Source organism: Hippocampus bargibanti, linkage group LG19 (genome assembly GCF_051943395.1).
Source record: "Hippocampus bargibanti isolate YZ-2025 linkage group LG19, ASM5194339v1, whole genome shotgun sequence".
Taxonomy (NCBI): domain Eukaryota; kingdom Metazoa; phylum Chordata; class Actinopteri; order Syngnathiformes; family Syngnathidae; genus Hippocampus; species Hippocampus bargibanti.
The window spans coordinates 5,053,276-5,071,685 of NC_142752.1; the positions used below are offsets into that span (position 1 = coordinate 5,053,276).

Genomic DNA, 18,410 nt, shown 5'->3' on the forward strand with positions numbered 1-18,410 from the left:
ATTTTGAGTTTAATAAGGAACACTTGATGACAAATAAAGCAAAAATATGAACAAATAATGTTTTATTTAATTAATAACTCAATAAATGTGTATTCCCTTTCAGGGAATTCTGGTCCCATGTTTTTGGTTTCACAAAAATAAACACAATCATATTAAATACATTACATATAACATTGCATGAAGGAGATGGATGTCAGTCAATTATAAAATCCGAATAAAAAACTTTTAAAATGGGAGCAAATATGGTCGCAACACGTTGGCATTCGAAATAGTTAGTAACAATTATGTAAACACAGAATAAAACATTGAATTTTTATTTTGGCTTCATAAACAGGCGTCAAATGAAAATTAACAAAAGAATTAAAAATACTGTCTTGTGGAAAATGCCCTAAGTTTCTATCACGCAATTATCATGAAAGGCACAAAAAAAATCTGTATGCACCAATAAAAGTATACAAAAAAGGTATGTACAAATTCATACTTTTTCAAGTGATCATATTTGTCTTAATTGCGACTTGAAGTGCAACAAATAGGCACCGGAAAATATTCAGTCACTTAGCACAACCAAAAGTATCATGATAAACGCTAAAAGAGCTCAAGTTTCAAAGTAAGTTCATGCTGGTCCACGAAAAGAAGTAATATTGAGTTTCTATGGTAACAGAAGAGACGTTAACCATCATAAACAATGGCAGAATTAATAATAATATATTTAATTTCTAAGCGCCTTTCAAAACTCTCAAGGGCACTTTACAGTCACAGGATTTTTTTTTTTTTTGCGTGCGGGTGAGCAGCGGCAGCCATTCGCAAATCAGATGGATTTAATTGGGAAAAGGTCATGGCGTGCCTGATTAAAGAATGGAGCCTTCTTACTCCCGATGGAGCTGAAGATGAAGCCCGATTAAGATTGAAAACAACATGAAATTAAATGGTCCCTTTTAAAGTTAAGGACTGTTGACATTTTCAAAATAAAGCATGTGAAGATATTACATTTTTTTTTATATCATTATTGTTTTTTTTTGGTACACATCTTGCGGACCTGGGAGGCTTGGTGATGTTTTGCTATCAGGCTCCATCATAAATCCATCCCATCGTCACTTTCGCACCAGTCGGAAGGGGCATCGGTGCCAAAATAGCGATCGCCAAAATTACCTGAGAGAGGAAGACTGAGGTAATTTCAAGCAGTGTGACAAGTGAATGCTGGTGTTCTGTATTTGTGGGTTTTGATGACAATGTCAGCAAAGACGCTTTTATATTATGGACATAAACCAAACATCACGCTATAGTAGCTTTTATTTCTCTCACCGATACCGGGGATGATGTGGAACTGGTGGTTGACTTCCTTGTCTACTGCGGTGGTGATGATGCGCACTTTTGGGAAGGCGTAGGCCACTGAGTGGACGCCCATCTCCGCCATGAGCAGCGAAAGTAAGAAAATCTTGTCCTCCAACACGTCGTGGTCCTTTTCCATATCAGTGCAAACGTCAAATGTAGAATGCACCGAATATTTCACGTCAACATCGTTTGGCTTTTTTTTCCTCTCCTGCTTAAAGGACAACCGACACCACTTTTTTTGTTTCCTAACTGATATCAGAAAAATGTTTTGTAGCATCTAAAATACCCAAAACACGCAGGCTGATATTTTTAGTCAAATGCAAAACACCAATAAAAACGAGTTAAAGTGTCCCAAAACTACTTCAAAATGACCTCGGAGATGCCGAGTTTCAGAAAGACCCGCCCCCTTATTCGTGATGTCACGTCAGGATGTCTTGCCTTGCTCTAGAATCAAAACAATGGCTTCAGATTCGGAGAAGATGCTTTCTTGTTACTCATCCAGTTATGAATATGATTCAAATAGTTCTGAAGAGGAAAGCATAAATGTTTGCAATCAATTAAAGAAGTCCTGTGTCATTTCGAGGCGTCTGGACTCCAATGTAGCGTCCCAGAAAATGAACAAGATGGCGCCCAAGCTCCGTTGGAAATGGGCTATTTGTCTGCTGGGAATTTGTGTCAACTAATATCAAATAGTAGTCTTGGTGCAACACACGATTCACCATCGCGTTATTTATGTGTTTTCCTTCTAATTTTGCCATCAACACGAAGTTTTCAGACCAAACAAAGTACCCAAAATGCATTGTGTGTCACTTTCTCAGTCAGGGGCGTTCCAGACGTGACGTCACGTCAGGCATCGTCATCGACTGGAAAACAAGACTTCCTGAATCTTCAGCGCGAGTCTTGAAACGTAAAATATAGCTATATGCGGTGGAATCTTTGTAAAATACGCTCAGTAGAAGTCATTTGAAGTGATTTTACAAATTATGGACACAACTTGTCCGGAGACGTCGGTTGTCCTTTAAGGTTTCTTCTTGGAGGCAGAGGTGCTTCCCCTGCTGGACGGGAGTTTAAAGCACTACCAACCAAACTCACCAACAGAACTCTGATGGCCATTAGAGCCGCGGCGCCGGTGGACACAGTGCTGTCCATCAGGATGACAAAGTCCTCGCTGATGTCTTTGGGCAGCCGCAGGTAGTGGAGCTGCAAACAAAACATTTTTTTTCAAATCATTTACAATTTTATTTATAACTGAATCAAATGAGGCTATGGACGGCAGTGGTGGTTCATAGGTGGCGTACTTCGGGTTCACCAGTGTTGTGGTTGGTCTGGATGAGGATTTTCCCCAGTCGGATGTCTTTGCACACAGCCATGAGTGCCTGCTCCATGGTCTCGCCTGCCCTTAGGATGGACACGCCTGTGATCTAAACAGCGACAAGATTCAAAACCTGGATGCAGCTGGGAACGCAAATGCTTGATTGTCAATATTTGTCGCCACAATGGCTGCCTATGGTTTGTGTATTGGTGCCTACGCACAGGTTGCTGACTCGTGTAATTGTCACTTTTGACCTCTATCAATTTATTTAATTTTTCCAATACATGCATGAAGGAGAATTTAGATTTTTAGCACGTGTTCGGAATAAGATGCAGTCATATGTCAATGTCAATCGCAGACATCTCAATAATGTTCAAAATAAAAGCTAACCAAAAAAAATGTTTAGGACAGCCACTAGATGGCGACAGAATGTAGCTTAAAAATTAAAAGCACCAATCGCTGTTTTCATTCATTAATAAAATCCACTTTTAGCGTATTTTCAAACATGTTCAAAAAAAAAGTTTTGGACAGCCACGAGATGGCGACCGGATGTAGCTTAAAAATTAAAAGCACCAATAGCTGTTTTCATTTATTAATAAAATCCACTTTTAGCGTATTTTCAAACATGTTCCAAAAAAATGTTTTGGACAGCCACGAGATGGCGACAGAATGTAGCTTAAAAGTTAAAAGCACCCACCGCGATGTTTTTTATTCATTAAAGTGACATTGAGAGCATTGAAAGGCACTTATACATGAAATGTATTATTATTATAATAAAATACCCCTTCAGTGTCTTTCCAATCATGTTCATATATTTTTCTTTATTTTTTGATGTAATGTCATGACATACTTAATAATGATAACCAAAGAGGATTCTCCTATATACAAATCATTTTCAAAGTGAAAACTAAGCCCCTAAATTTAGCGTGGGGCGTATTATATTGCACTGCGTGTTATTCTCAGGAAAAGTCTATCGCACAAACTGTGTGCCGTTCACTGCAGTGACAATTAGATTTCCCTATCTAGATTTAATGAAGAAAAACAGTTACTTACTCTTTTACCGCTCAGCCTTCTGCCGTGGTAGACGCTACCCTGAGGCGTTTCCACAGATGCGGGCTGGTGACCCCAAAAAAGAAAAAATAAGTAAACATAAATAAAAGAGCATTTATCAATGCTGGTCAATGAGCAAATGAAGACATGTAACGAAACACACAGACCTGGAGAGGCAGGAAAGAGAGGGCATGTTCAATAAGAAGCCTCATTAATCTTTTGGAATAAAAGACAAACTCGTCACGGTTGGTCTCCCTGTTCCTAAAGACAAGATGAGAGGAACGGTCGTCAAAAATGATCTTTGAAAGATGATTTTTGGCTAGACCGGCGGCTACCTGATGATGGTGTGCATGCCGAGCACCTGCGGCGAGCTCTTCAGGACGCTCAAAGTGTCGGGTAGCGGCTGACCTTGGTGAGCCGACGCAAGAGCCGACCTGAAAATGACATCCGTTTGATTCCGCTGGACAAGCAAGCCTGTCATGAGTTGACTGATGACAGGTAAACAAAATAAGTGAGTGAAAATAAGTCAAGTGACTTTGTGTTAGCTTTCAGTTGAAAAGTTTGAAACAGGAGAGCAATGTAGGAGTTAATTGAGTACCTCACTGTGATCTCACGCTGCGATGGTCACGCAGCCAGGCAGGGTTTGGAGGGGCCGCGCACATAAAAGAAAAGTGTCCTAAAGTGCACTGCACTGCTTAATCGTTACGTCGTGCAGAATATTTGGCGCTACCTTCTCCAGCTGACTGTGAACATGCTGAACGATCAAATCCAGCGCCACAAAGTTGTCGCCACCTGCGGAGGAGGACACAAAAATGGCATCCATCACGGTATCACACCCCTTTTTCAAAGCCGCTAAATAATATAAATAGCGGACCTCGAGGCACCACAATGTCGGCCAGTTGAACGGTGGGCTCGATGTACTGCTCGAAGGCCGGCTTGACGAATTTATTATACTGCTTGATGATGCCGACGATGTCCCGCCCGCGCTGCGACACGTCCCGCTTGAGCCGACGGGTGAGGCGGACGTCCGAGTCCATGTCCACGAAAACCTTCATGTCCAGCAGCTGGCCCCACAAAAGATTTGAAAAAAAAAAAAGCTATTTTTTTACTCGCAAATGACTGCCACTAAGGAATAATATGAACTCATTCACTGCCAGACGTGCAAAAATGTGTCCACGTCAGTGCCAGGGCTTTTGTCATTGTCAGTCAAATTGCAGGACGCGCAAAATTATTGAGTTTTAGGACTATATAGACATTCAATGGAGCGTAAAAAACCTTAGACTCGCTTCTTTCATCAGAAAAAAAATCCTAAATTATATGGGTCTGGAGTTATAGTATGCGATATGTATGCAATACATACATATTAATGTATATAGCGCTTTAACAACAGTTGCAACAAAGCGCTAATGAGGAAAAGGGGGAAATGTCGCCCCCTTGTGGAAGGGAAACACATTGCCAAAGGTCTTCGCAGCGCTTTATTTGCACCATCGCAACAAAAATTCGGGAATGGCGCTCCACGTCATATTTTCAATTCCCGAATAAATTTGTCAATGGCAGTGAATGAGTTAATAACAATAATGTGCAAAAAAAAAAAAAAAAAAAAGAATTATATAAACGACAAGGGAAAAGAATAAAAAAATAAGGCGTTGCTGTGCGGCCAGATAAAAAAAAGCACCATTGTGTGATTTCCATAAGGATCACAAGGCTGGTGTGCGTTAAATTTAGTCGCGCAACGAGCCGAGGACGTCGCGCATACAGTGAATCCAATCAAGCCGCCTGCCGTAAGAAAAAATGTGCAATTTAAGATCTCTTTACAATCTATGTAATGATAATAATAACACATTACATTTGTCAGCGCCTTTCAAAACTCTCAAGGTCACTTTACAGTCACAGGATGTTTTTTCTATGGGTTCACTCAACCCGGAAGTAACTCAAATAGATGGAAAGTTAGCTATCTAGCTAGGAGATAGCTAATAATACTAATAATGTTAATACAGTAAAGTCTCGTTATATCGATATTCTCGGGAGTCGGAAAAAATATCGATATAACCGGACTATCGATATATCCGATCCTGCGGCATGTAAATTTTCTCCTTACGTTCATAGAAATAGTATCGTAATAAGCAGTACTATCGATATAACCGATATGGATATAACGAGACTTTACTGTAATAATAATAATAATAATAATAATAATAATAACACATTTCATTTATAAGCGCATTTCAAAACTCTCAAGATCACTTTACAGTCACAGGATACGTTTTTTTTTTCAATGGGTCCAATCAACCCAGAAGTAACTCAAATAGATGGAAAGTTAGCTATCTAGCTAGGAGATAGCTAATAATACTAATAATGTTAATACAGTAAAGTCTCGTTATATCGATATTCTCGGGAGTCGGAAAAAATATCGAAATAACCGGACTATCGAGATATCCGATCCTGCGGCATGTAAATTTTCTCCTTGCGTTCATAGAAATAGTATCGTAATAAGCAGTACTATCGCTATAACCGATATCGATATAACGAGACTTTACTGTAATAATAATAATAATAATAATAATAATAACACATTTCATTTATAAGCGCATTTCAAAACTCTCAAGATCACTTTACAGTGACAGGATACGTTTTTTTTTCAATGGGTCCAATCAACCCGGAAGTAACTCAAATAGATAGAAAGCTAGCAACCTAGCCAAGATATAGCTAATAATAATAACAATAATACATCTCACCACAGCTATGGTGTATGTTCTGAATACTCTGACATAAGAGTGTCAGTTTAAGGACCACATGGGAGCGTACAAATGTACCAAAAGAAGAGGTCAACGAGCATAAATGTTTTTTGCAAAGCAATGTGCCTCATTATCAACGAGTAGGCACGGATGTCCATGAAACGCAATTCATCACCGCTCAGACAGGGGGGGTCGTTATTAACTCTGATGGAGGAAGTTCCCAAGGGAGGCAGACGGCCTTATCGCCACGGTCCAGATCACAAACCGCACTTACACACATGCACACACACACACACACACACACACACACACACACGCAATGTGGCAGAATGCACCGCTATAAAAGAAGATCGATTTCACAAAATAAATAGAAAAAGATAAAGTAAAAAAAAAATACCTTGAGCAGTTCCTTGTTGGCAAAAGCCAGAATTCCCTCAAAGATGACAACATTGGCCCCGTACACAGTTTTCTGAAAAGTAAAATAAATAAATACAAAATATAGTCAAAAGCGGGGCTTTCGTAAAACAGGAAAAGCTAAAAGTGCGTTTTGCATTATTGTTGAAATATAATTTATGAGCAGTGCTTACTTGGTAGAATTTTCTGATGTGTCTGGAAGTGTTTAATAAGAAGAATAAAATGCATTTCAAATCAATTTATGGTTTATTTTAGTGGAAGGCACAAAGAATAGTTTATGGATAATAAATATGATTATTGATTGTAACTCAGATTCATTGCTTGGGTTGGTTGAAAAAAAAAATAGACAAGGGACGAAGACCTCGAAAAAAGTAATTGCATATTAAAGGACAACCGACGCCTCCGGACAAGTTGTGTCCATAATTTATAAAATCACTTCAAATGACTTCTACTGAGCGTAGTTTACAAAGATTCTACAGCATATAGCTATGTTTCACGTTTTAAGACTCGCGCTGAATATTCAGGAAGTCTTGTTTTCGAGTTGAAGACGATTCGTGACGTCACGTCAGGAACGCCCCTGACCGAGAAAGTGACACACAATGCATTTTGGGTACTTTGTTTGGTCTGAAAACTTTGTGTTGATGGCGAAATTAGAAGGAAAACACAGAAATAACGCGATGGTGAATCGTTGTGTGTTGCACCAAGACTACTATTTGATTCTAGTGACACAAATTCCAACAGAGCTGGGGCGCCATCTTGTGGATTTTCTGGGACGCTACATTGGAGTCCAGACGCCTCAAAATGACACGGAAGGACTTCTTTAATCGATTGCAAACATTTATGCTTTCCTCTTCAGAACTCTTTGAATCATATTCATAACTGGGTGAGTAACAAGAAAGCAACTTCTCCGAATCTGAAGCCATTGTTTTGATTCTCGAGCAAGGCAAGACGTCCTGGCGTGACGTCACGAACAAGGGGGCGGGACCTTCTGAAACTGCAATTTCCGGGGTCATTTTTAAAGTAGTTTTGGGACACTTTAGCTCATTTTTATTGGTGTTTTGCATTTAACTAAAAATATCAGCCTGCGTTTTTCTGATGTAAGTTAGGAAACAAAAAAATGGTGTCGGTTGTCCTTTAAGTGACAATCACAATAAGGAGCATGGGAGAGGAGAGATTAAAAAAAAAAAACGCAGTTTGATTTACAAAATCACTCATCCCTACTCGTAAATCAATGTTTTGTTTGTTTTTTTTTAATCCAATTCGGCCAACGTGACAAAGCATATCGCTCCAAAGAGAAAATGGCGGTGAGTGCCCAATGTCGCATCAACTAGCTGGTTTTCGATCAGTGTCACGTGGGAGTCGATAAAGCTGACGAACAGTGCACAGCAGAGAAGAGCCAAAGCGGCCGGCAATCTCAATGTGAATTGTAAAGAAACCCATGAGTGTTTATCGACGGCAATAGATATATATATATATATATATATATATATATATATATATTATACATATATATATATATATATATATATATATATATATACATACATATATATATATATATATATATATATATATATATATATATATATATATATATATATATATATATATATATATATATATATATACATATATATATACATATATATATATATATATACATATATATACATATATGTGTATATATATATATATATATATATATATATATATATATATATATATATATATATATACACACACACACACATATATACATATGTATATATACATATATATACATATATGTACATATATATATACATATATATACATATATATACATACATACATATATATATATATATACACATATACAGTAAAGTCTCATTATATCGATATTCAAGGGAGTCCGAAAAAATATCGATATAACCGGGACTATCGATATATCCGACCCTGTTTGCATGTAATTTTCTCTGTGCGTGCATAGAAATAGTATCGGGACTATCGATATATCCGATATCGATATAACGAGACTGTGTATATATATATATATATGTGTGTGTGTGTGTGTGTGTGTGTGTGTGTGTGTGTGTGTGTGTGTGTGTGTGTGTGTGTGTGTGTGTGTGTGTGTGTGCATAATGTGGGCGTGCGTGCACACTGTCTTCAAAACAGATTAAGTGCGTACTCGACACGTTCAAGTGTGACCGCCTGAACTACAGTCAAGTTCCTGATGGAGCATCACAGAAGAAGGAGGAAAAAAAGAACACACAGCCCCCCTTGAACGGGGTGAAGGAAGGGAGAGGTGTGTGTGTGTGTGTGTGTAAGGCTTTTAATTACCAGCAGCCGCCCCAAAGTGCCCCATAAAAGGATTTGTGAGTGTGGACAGGCCATTTCCCGTGTGGCTTTGTGCCTTTCAGCCATGAAATTACATCGTCGAGAAATAGAGAGCGGTTGTCGCTGCAGGGCTGATTCGCGGGTTTGGGTATGCGTGTGTGCGTAATGGCGTAGGGGAGGCTTTGCTATAATGTTATGATAATGAACACTTCAGTATATCAATGGAAGAAGTGCTGTTGGGAGGTGTTTAGACATGGGAAGTATTTAATTACTATTATTGTTATTATTATTATTATTATTGAAAATCTATTTTGGAAAAAAATAACATTTTCTTTAACCCACACCCTCTAAACAACTGTTTTTGAGGGCGAAAAAAAAACCCATCTATTTGATTGAACTACAAACGCAAAACTTAGACATAGGAATTATTTAATTATGAGTGGCTGCCTTTCCAGCAGCTCCTGTATTGTATTTTTCTACTTCTTTTTTTCCTTTCCTCTTCCTTTCATAACTTTGCAGCTGTGTTACTTCCGGGTAGAGTGAACGCTGGCGCGAATAGCTGCCGCGGCTCACCCGCATAAAAAATAAAATAAAATAAAATCCTGTGACTGTAAAGTGTCTGAGAGTTTTGAAAGGCGCTTAGAAATTAAATGTCTTATGATTATTATTATTGTCATTACTTTAAAAAAAAATATTTTGTTAAAAAAACTACATTTTCTTTGACCCATGCTTGCTAAACAGCTATTTTTGGAGGTGAAAAAAAATCTATTTGATTGAATGGAAAACGCAAAATGTCAAATTTGATGAAAACTATTTTGTTTTTTTGGGGGGAAGAGGGGTTCCTTGGCAAAAATGTTACATGTCTTTATTTAAAGAATACTTTATTTTCCGTTGTATAAGGCACACCAGAGTATAAGGTGCACTGTCAATGAATGAAAAAATTATTGCATTTTCCGTTGTACAAGGTGCACCGGAGTATAAGGCGCACCCTCAAGGAATGGTGGATTTTCAAACTTTTTCCATATATAAGGTGCACTGGACTATAAGGCGCACCTTCAACGAATGAAAAAGGTTTCCGAATATAATATATAAATCTAGAAAAGGTCTGCAAATATCAGACACACCACATTATAAGGCACTACAGTAAAGGCTGGAGTTACGCATTACTTCTCCTACAGGGGGAAATGAGAGACCTGTTGCGGCCCAATATGACTTCACATATAAGGCGCACCTGCGTATAAGGCGTAGGGTCATCTTTTTAAGAAAATCAAGGCTTTTGGGTGCACCTTATACACCAGAAACTACGGTATGTCATATTCTTGGCACACCGTTACAATTCTTGCAATGCTTTTTCCTTAACCGCCCACATGCTGTTACCTGTGTTTTAATTAGAAAAATGACCAATGTGTGACACATACCCATTCCTTGCGCCTGGAGTGAGACGTGAAGTCATATACGGGCACTTTGATGCTTTTGCCTTTCTTTAGCTTTCGCAGGACATTGATCAGCAGCTCAAAGTCGAAGGCGTCGAGGTGGTCGAAATTGTACTCGTTTTTCGCCGCCAGCTCCTGCTCTTCTTTAGATAGTACCTTGTAGAAGGAGTCCATGGAAAGCAGAACCACCCAGGGAACATCCAGCGCCTCGATGATCTTATTGGCTACCGTTGTTTTCCCAGAAGCACTTCCTCCACACAGACCTATGGAAAGAACAGCATTGACTTGAATTGAAACTCCTAAGACATTCATACCCGTCTAGCCAATAGAGGAATAGTTTTTTGGACTTGAATAGAACTCGATGAGCTTCCTGCCCGTCTCTTACATTGACTTAAATGTAAATCAAACAATAGAACGATAGTGATGATGAGGTCACATTTATTGTGATTGTGTGTGTGTGGAGATGTGAGACAATCTCTTTTCGTCAATGGATGCTACAGCTGTGTGTTTGCTTTCAACATTTAGGTTGTAGTCGACGTGCACATTCCACCATGATGTCCCTGATCCACTGGTGGAAAGACGCTTTGATCCTCTCCTCTTTCATCTAGAACTGCTTCATGTCATCACAAAGAGGGTACAGCAAGTCCTGAAGAATGAATGTCTCTCTGTGTCTTTGTTTTGTCATATTGTCTCTATGCTCTCATATTATTTGTTATTATTTTTTTGTTCTTTTGACTTCAAGACGGCGCCCCGAGAGTGGCTGCCTTTCCAGCAGCTCATGTATTTTGTTTTTCTACTTTCATTCCTTTCATCACTTTGCTGCTGTGAAGTGTAAATTTCTCCACTGTGAGACTAATAAAGGCAAATCCAATCCAATCAACACTGCTGAAATCATCAAAACACGACCATATAAACATAATGTATTTAATATCTTATTTTTAGTTTAAAAGAACAAAGGACAAAAGTGCACTTGTGTGAGGTTTTACGCCCTGATGAACATTGTACAATCGTCCCGGCAGCTGCGCAACAAGCCGTGAACGTGCCCAACTGTGCTTTTTAGCATATGGACACAGCTTGGGGAGGAGAATCCGGCAGAGGAGAAGATTAATGTACGTTATATGAGACACGGTAAGGGTATTTTCATACTGTATCTAGCATTCTGCAGTGCAACCCATTGAGGCCTGTAAAGTTGATTAAGATTTGTTGACCCTGAAGATGTTTCGAATAATTTTAGAGAACACTTTAAATTCTCTTACCAATGACAAATGCCTCCTTGAAGGTGGTCCCCGTGACATTGTACCAGGGGGGCCTGCCAGCTGTGTAGATGGTCCTCTTGTTGGTTCTCAGAAGCGGGGGCACAGTTTGGGACTGGCCGGTGGTGCGTTTTTGGGGTGTCAGCGATGGTGTCAGGGGGCAGCAGCAGCGAGGGATTTGGCTTGAGGGGCTGTCCAGGGATTCTTCACCACTCCAGCTGAAATGTAATAGTTCCCAAGATTGTGAAATGGTTAAAAATTGTTGTTGAACATCTTCTGGATTATTGAAAGTTGTGTTGTTGGAAAAAATAAACTGCCAGTTCTCCACATGACATTCTATTCTTTAGCATTGACACAATAGTAAATGATTTTTAGTGCTTGGTGCCATCAGATATGCCACATGTGCTCAGAGCGACCCCACACTGCTTCTCCGCAGGCATTTTTGTCAATGAGGCAACTTTAGGTTCCACAAAGCCTTCTAGTTAATTAAAAAAGTTTTTTTTTTTGCCCAAATTCAGTTCACGGATGAAGTCAAAAACAAAGTGAATGTTGACGATTATAAACTTTGTGGTACCTGTTGCCGCTGTTTCTGTGGAGGCAGGATCGGAAGTCCTCTTACTAAGGGATCTCCCTCCCCGCAAAAAAAACTCCACAGAGGGTTTGCTGTCGGTGCGATTGAGGGGGAGGCCGGTGGGGAGGGTGAAGCCGAACCTCCCCAGGAAAACGCAACGATGCCTGGGAGGCAGCGGACAGTTAGGGTCGCAAGTCGTATGAGTAAGGCTATCATCACGTGGCAGAAGATGCAATAAATCTTGGATTGTCATCAGTCAAACGCCCATCAATCAATCAATTTATTCAACAAATAGTGGAATTTGTCCGAGACTGGCTAATTAATTTAATGTGTCGTCGTAAGGCGCACCGAAACATTTAGACAGACAGCATAACAACCTGTCATACAGTCTTTATACTCAGAGAAAAACGACTAGTATTGAAGAGGTGGGCGCTGATGAATTACGACGAATGGAATTTTATTTAAAAAGAACAGATTGGCGATTTCAATGGGGAAGAAAGTTACAATGGTGATTTTATTATGACGTCGATTTCCGGTTTTGCTTTTCAAAGACGTCAGTCACTCATTGTGCCAGTAATGCTGCCTGCTGCTACCAATTGGCGGCCACGTTGGACACCCCTATTTTACTATTCCGGCTCCATTTAGAACGCTACAACGAATACGCGACGCCTTTTACACACGCCGTGGCTACCTGTCGGAGCTGGACATGCTTCTGTCGAAGCCTTTAATGCGGCCGGAAGGAAGAAACGCCTCATTCGGGTCCTTCGGAGTAAACGTGGGGTTCATGCTACTGTATGCCAAATCCAGCGGGAACCCAAACGGAGTTGACGTCATGGCGTACTTCCGTTGACAGAAAGTGTAGTTCAATGTCGTGGGTTTTTTTTTGGGGAAATACTGAGATGAGATTGACGGAACTTTGTTGCTTTATAATCGTATTTTTTGGAAAGCTGTTTAGTACCAAGACGTATATTATATTTCCGTATACGGGTACTTTAGAAGAGAATGTGAGTTTTAATAAGTGATTATGATAAAGTATTCAAATTACCAATTTTCTGAAAAGGTCCTGAATAGGCCATTTACAGACGCCTCCTGTGTGCACTAATTGAGTTATTTTTTAATTATCCAAAAGCAAATGTAATTCACCTAGCATGACGGGCTTCACGAAGCACTTTTGTGTATTTCAAACATTTATACAATAACATAAAATCATACTGCACTGAAAAAATACAACTAAAAACAAAACATGACAGTAATTTATAAGTATAGTGAACAATGGTCACCTTTTAAGCCCTCAAAATATATACATTACAAAACATCTAAAATATCTTAAATGTACTCCATAAAATATAAAACGAAAATCTCCTCATGCCATAAATTGTTTTACTCTCATAATAAACCCAGCTGAATTTTGTTTAAAACTGCCGAAGACAATGCTGGACACACAGGAAAAAAAGTGCATGTTTAACATTGTTGACAAAAAAAATATGAATACATGTCACATGTGCCCAACACCAGTCGAACTCCATCAATTACTACATTTATCATAGATTGATCAATTAATCGGTGTACAGATACATTGAGTTTTAAGTTGGCTGACAGTGAAAACTGCTTTTGAGTGTGACGTATTTCCATATATATTGGATTTTGTGTGCTTACTAAAATGGTGAATGAAAGACAGGTGCATGGTGGTTTTAAATCTTATTTGTGTTATTTTTTTCACCTGTATTATTAATACGAAGTCTGCTTGTGCGCTATTGGACATGCTGAGCAGCACTGAAGCTTGACTGGACCGAATGGTCGCGAACTGCAATGAGTATTGTACTTGGTCATGATCAACTCAAGCCCAATGTATTTAAAACTAAATAAATAAATAAACAAGGGAGGGGGGGGAAAGAAATGGTGTCTCACTCACAGCGCGCACCCCCTCCTCCAACCAAAACGCAGCAGTGAAGCTCTTCCCCCAGCACGCTTGCAGTTCCACGAGGACTTGCCCCTGCCTGCACGTCCACTGATCACATCGTTCATCATTGTCGAACCTGCAACTGAAACCACTTGCAGATCAGCTCCCCCTTTTGTACAGAACCTCTCCCGTAGCCTCATGGATGTAAAAGCGTCAAGTTCGGAGAAGTCTCAGCTGATCCACGACAAGAACCGCAAGACCTACTGCGACCGCGTGCACAGGTGGGGGACGACGAAGGCACAGATGCACGCACTTGCTCTTTCCGCCCGGATGGGTGTTAATTTGCACGCCTGCATGACAAAAGATGCATCGTTGGGTACACCTGAAAAATGAAAGAAGATAAATAAAAATATTAGGATTATACATGCAGGAAGAATTTAGTGTGATGCAATGCAACAATGTTGTCATTCTGCAGAAAATAATTCACTTTTGATTGAAATATATTTTCTGTCAGGATATTTTTTTTTGTATATTTGAGTTAAAAATGAAATATAAAATAATGATGATTATTTGTCAGCATTTCTGTTGAAGTCATTCCATCAACAGTTTTTTTTCCTGAGCATCATGATTCAAAAAAATGCACTGTGTGTATATATATATATATATATATATATATATATATATGTTCCTATATTCTTATATATATATTCTGATATATATATATATATATATATATATATATATATATATATATATAAAAGAAAATACTTTTTTTGGTTCGTTTCTAGATGAAAATTGGCCTTCAATAGCACACCGCCGCATTCTTTTTTTCCCATTTATGTAGTCATGTCATTCACTACATGGACCTTGAAAAAAAAACGCTTAATTTTCAGTATTATTATTATTATTATTATTATTATTATTAATAAAAAAAGAGAGGTGCTCCAGGACATGTCCAGGGTGCTCTCGCACGCGCACCTTCGATGTGCATCTGCTACCACATTTCATGCACCATTTGCAACGTGCACGGCGCGCACGCGCGGGGCCGACTGACTTCCCGACAGCTGCACTTTTTTTGCTCTCCTGAGCAGGAAAGCAGCGCCGATGTTCTTCAATTTTCTTTTTTGAATTTCAATATCAAATATATTTGACATTTAGATGATTATGATGAGCCGTTTCAACCACACCCGACTTCAAACCAATCCGTAACATTGCGGGGTCAAATATTTGAGAGTGGAAAATGTTCTAGCATCAATATATAAATAAACATGATCACATTTTAAGGACATATTCTGATGCGTGCCAATTTGTCAAACAATATTGGATGACAGAATGTTCTTCTGCCTGAAGAAAAATGGCAAAGGTTCCGCTTACACAGTTTAATTGCCAATATTCAGGGTGAGGTGCTGAGAGAGGGAGAGAGAGAGATGATGGTGATGACAATCTATCCCTGCCTCTCCCCCCAAAAAAAACAAAAAAAAATCATCAAAAAATAGCACTCTATAATGTCAATCACTGTCAAAACACAGATCATTAACAATTAAATGGTATTGGAAAAAAAAATCAATATTTTTTTAATTGTAATTTCATGCTGACATCTAATTAATTGTGATGCTCCTTCTGGTGTTCCCTTTTTGGCCACACAGAGGCAGAGGTCATGCATACAAATGAAGAATGAGTCTTTTTCGTCTGCCGATGACTTCGGAAGATGCTGTCATGTCTTTAAATTTTTGCAGAGGATAAATAATATATGCCTGCGAGTTTTGTTTGATTACCTCTCTGGATGTGTTGCTCCACTGTTTGTGGTATTATACATCCATTGCATCAAAGGCTCTAAAAACCATGATTGGACTGATGCATAGTTTGAGGCGATGAGAAGAAAGGGGCGTCAGCGCGCAGAGCCCATGCGTATGTAGAACTGTTGCGGTTTGGAATTGAAGCGGATTTACGTGGGAAAGGAGACAGTCTCTTTTTGTCAATGGATGCTGCAGCTTCGTGTTTGCTTTCAACATTTAGCTTGTAGCAGATGTGCACATTTCACCATGACGTCCCTGATCCACTGGTGAAAAGGACACTTTTAGCCTCTCGTCTGTCATCTAGAATTGCTTCATACATAAAAAAGAGGGTGGAGATTGTGCTTAAGATTGAATGACTGTGTCTGTCTTTTGTGTTGTTTATTTTTTGGATTGGATTGGATTTGCCTTTATTAGTCTCGCAGTGGAGAAATTTACATTTCACAGCAGCAAAGTTATGAAAGAAATGAAAGTAGAAAAGCAAAACATAGGAGCTGTTTGTTGATGTTGTTTTGACATCAAGGTGGCGCCCTGAGAGTGGCTGCCTTTACAGCCGGTCCTGTATTTTGTATTTCTACTTCTTCCTTTCCTCTTCCATAAATTTGCTGCTGTGAAATGTAAATTACTCCACTATAAGACTAATAAAGGCCAATCCATTCCAATTATCGATGCTAACCATTAGCACGTCCGTAGCTTGCATTGGTTAAACTTAACCTTGTGAGTAGTAGTTTATAAGGCAACGTTTATGGGTTGTTCCAATCCGCTTCATCAAACATCAACAATAATTTCATTTAAAGATATTACCCAATTATCCATAGAAAAGGCGAACTAATTGAAAATGTGCTCATTAACACACTTAAAGTGCGCAACCAAATAACCAGCGAACCAATTCGCCTGGCAACCAAGCAACCAGTCAGTCACTCCATTATTCCGCAGTTCCTTTTCAGAAACAAGCGAGCGCTTTCCCGACTTCCCGTTCAAGAATGGCGGCGTGGCGGGCAGCGTGGACTTAAACCAGTCGGCCGGTGCCCATTGCCATCACCGTACTGCCATAGCGACTAGCAATGTGGACCCCGGCGACAAAGACGGCACACTGGCTAAGAAGAAACTGTACGTGGCTTCCGTAGTCTGCTTGATCTTCATGATTGGTGAAATCATTGGTAAATAACGGATAGTGTTAAATTGTGTACCTTTTAAATCCTTGTAGTGATACACTAGCGTGTGTGTGTGTGTGTGTGTGTGTGTGTGTGTGTGTGTGTGTGTGTGTGTGTGTGTGTGTGTGTGTGTGTGTCCTCAGGAGGTTACCTAGCTCACAGTTTGGCCATCATGACCGACGCGGCCCATCTCCTGACCGACTTGGGCAGTATGCTGGTGAGCATCTTCTCCCTATGGATCTCCTCCAGACCCCCCACCAAGAACATGACCTTTGGATGGTACCGCTCAGGTGAGACCAACGCTGCCGTACCCCCACTTTCTGGAACAGTAGCACAATTGTCAATAAATATTCAATGGTTACACAGAAAATGTACAAAATGATGCAATTTAGTGAATATTAAAAATATGAATTTGGATGTTGTGCTGTCTAAATTTGGCTTGGATGATAATAATAATAATAATAATAATAATAATAATAATAATAATACATTTTATTTCAAGCGCCTTTCAAAGCTCTCAAGGACACTTGAGAGTCACAGACAAGGATAGATACAATAATAAATAAAATACAATTATAAATAGAATACGATCAATAAAATAATATTATAAATACTGTAGAAACAAGAGAGAGCTACACAGAAAATGCAATTTTAAATCGGTGGCTTTTGAGAAGGGATTTGAAGGTGGGAAGAGAATCGACGTTACGAATGTTGGAAGTGAGTTCCAGAGTTTGGGGGCAGAGCAGCTGAAAGCTCTGTCCCCCATCGTGCTGAGACGGGCAGAGGTGGAGGGAGGAAGAGGATCTGAGGGAACGAGAGGGAATAGAAATTAGATAGACTCCAGGTCTCGCTAACCTAAACAAAGACTGGTCGCTAATGAAAAGTGACGGATGGCTAATGCTAATTTCAGTCTGTATAATAATGTTAATTTCAGTCTGTGTCTTGTTTAGAGATTCTAGGTGCCTTTTTATCCGTCATGTCCATCTGGATGGTGACGGGCATCCTGGTCTACTTGGCCATAGACAGGATTATACGTAACGACTATGAAATCGAGGGACACGTGATGCTGCTCACGTCCGCCTTTGCGGTCATTGTCAACATCCTGTGAGTTTACTACAATTTCTAAATTGCTCTGTACATCACATGT

At 39.4% G+C, this 18,410-nt stretch overlaps 2 protein-coding genes across 7 annotated transcripts in view; one reads left to right on the forward strand and one right to left on the reverse strand.

Moving 5' to 3' along the window:
- Window positions 1-49: 49 nt before the first annotated feature.
- On the reverse strand, window positions 50-17,553 carry LOC148883689 (uridine-cytidine kinase-like 1). Of its 5 annotated transcripts, none has more exons than XM_089022566.1 (16): window positions 17,415-17,553; window positions 14,630-14,698; window positions 14,329-14,452; window positions 11,849-12,063; window positions 10,578-10,855; window positions 6,827-6,898; window positions 4,569-4,758; window positions 4,425-4,486; window positions 4,293-4,309; window positions 4,030-4,128; window positions 3,862-3,955; window positions 3,698-3,760; window positions 2,631-2,753; window positions 2,425-2,532; window positions 1,303-1,459; window positions 50-1,149 (listed from the first exon to the last, which is right to left on the reverse strand). In XM_089022566.1, the coding sequence occupies exons 2-16, from the start codon at window positions 14,670-14,672 to the stop codon at window positions 1,073-1,075; spliced, it is 1,722 nt and encodes a 573-aa protein (XP_088878692.1). In that variant the 5' UTR covers window positions 14,673-14,698; window positions 17,415-17,553; the 3' UTR covers window positions 50-1,072. The 5 variants fall into 5 exon arrangements, with proteins under 5 accessions (XP_088878692.1, XP_088878691.1, XP_088878694.1 ...); XM_089022565.1 differs by having other exon boundaries at window positions 14,329-14,458; XM_089022568.1 differs by having other exon boundaries at window positions 14,329-14,458; window positions 14,581-14,698.
- The window catches only part of slc30a2 (solute carrier family 30 member 2), a 10,403-nt gene continuing 6,457 nt past the window's right edge, over window positions 14,465-18,410 (forward strand). For both annotated transcript variants that reach the window (XM_089022570.1, XM_089022569.1), the window contains exons 1-4: window positions 14,465-14,597; window positions 17,046-17,269; window positions 17,407-17,553; window positions 18,214-18,367. In XM_089022570.1, coding sequence (XP_088878696.1) covers window positions 14,515-14,597; window positions 17,046-17,269; window positions 17,407-17,553; window positions 18,214-18,367 — 608 coding nt within the window. In that variant the 5' untranslated portion in view covers window positions 14,465-14,514. The remainder of the gene's footprint in view (window positions 14,598-17,045; window positions 17,270-17,406; window positions 17,554-18,213; window positions 18,368-18,410) is intronic.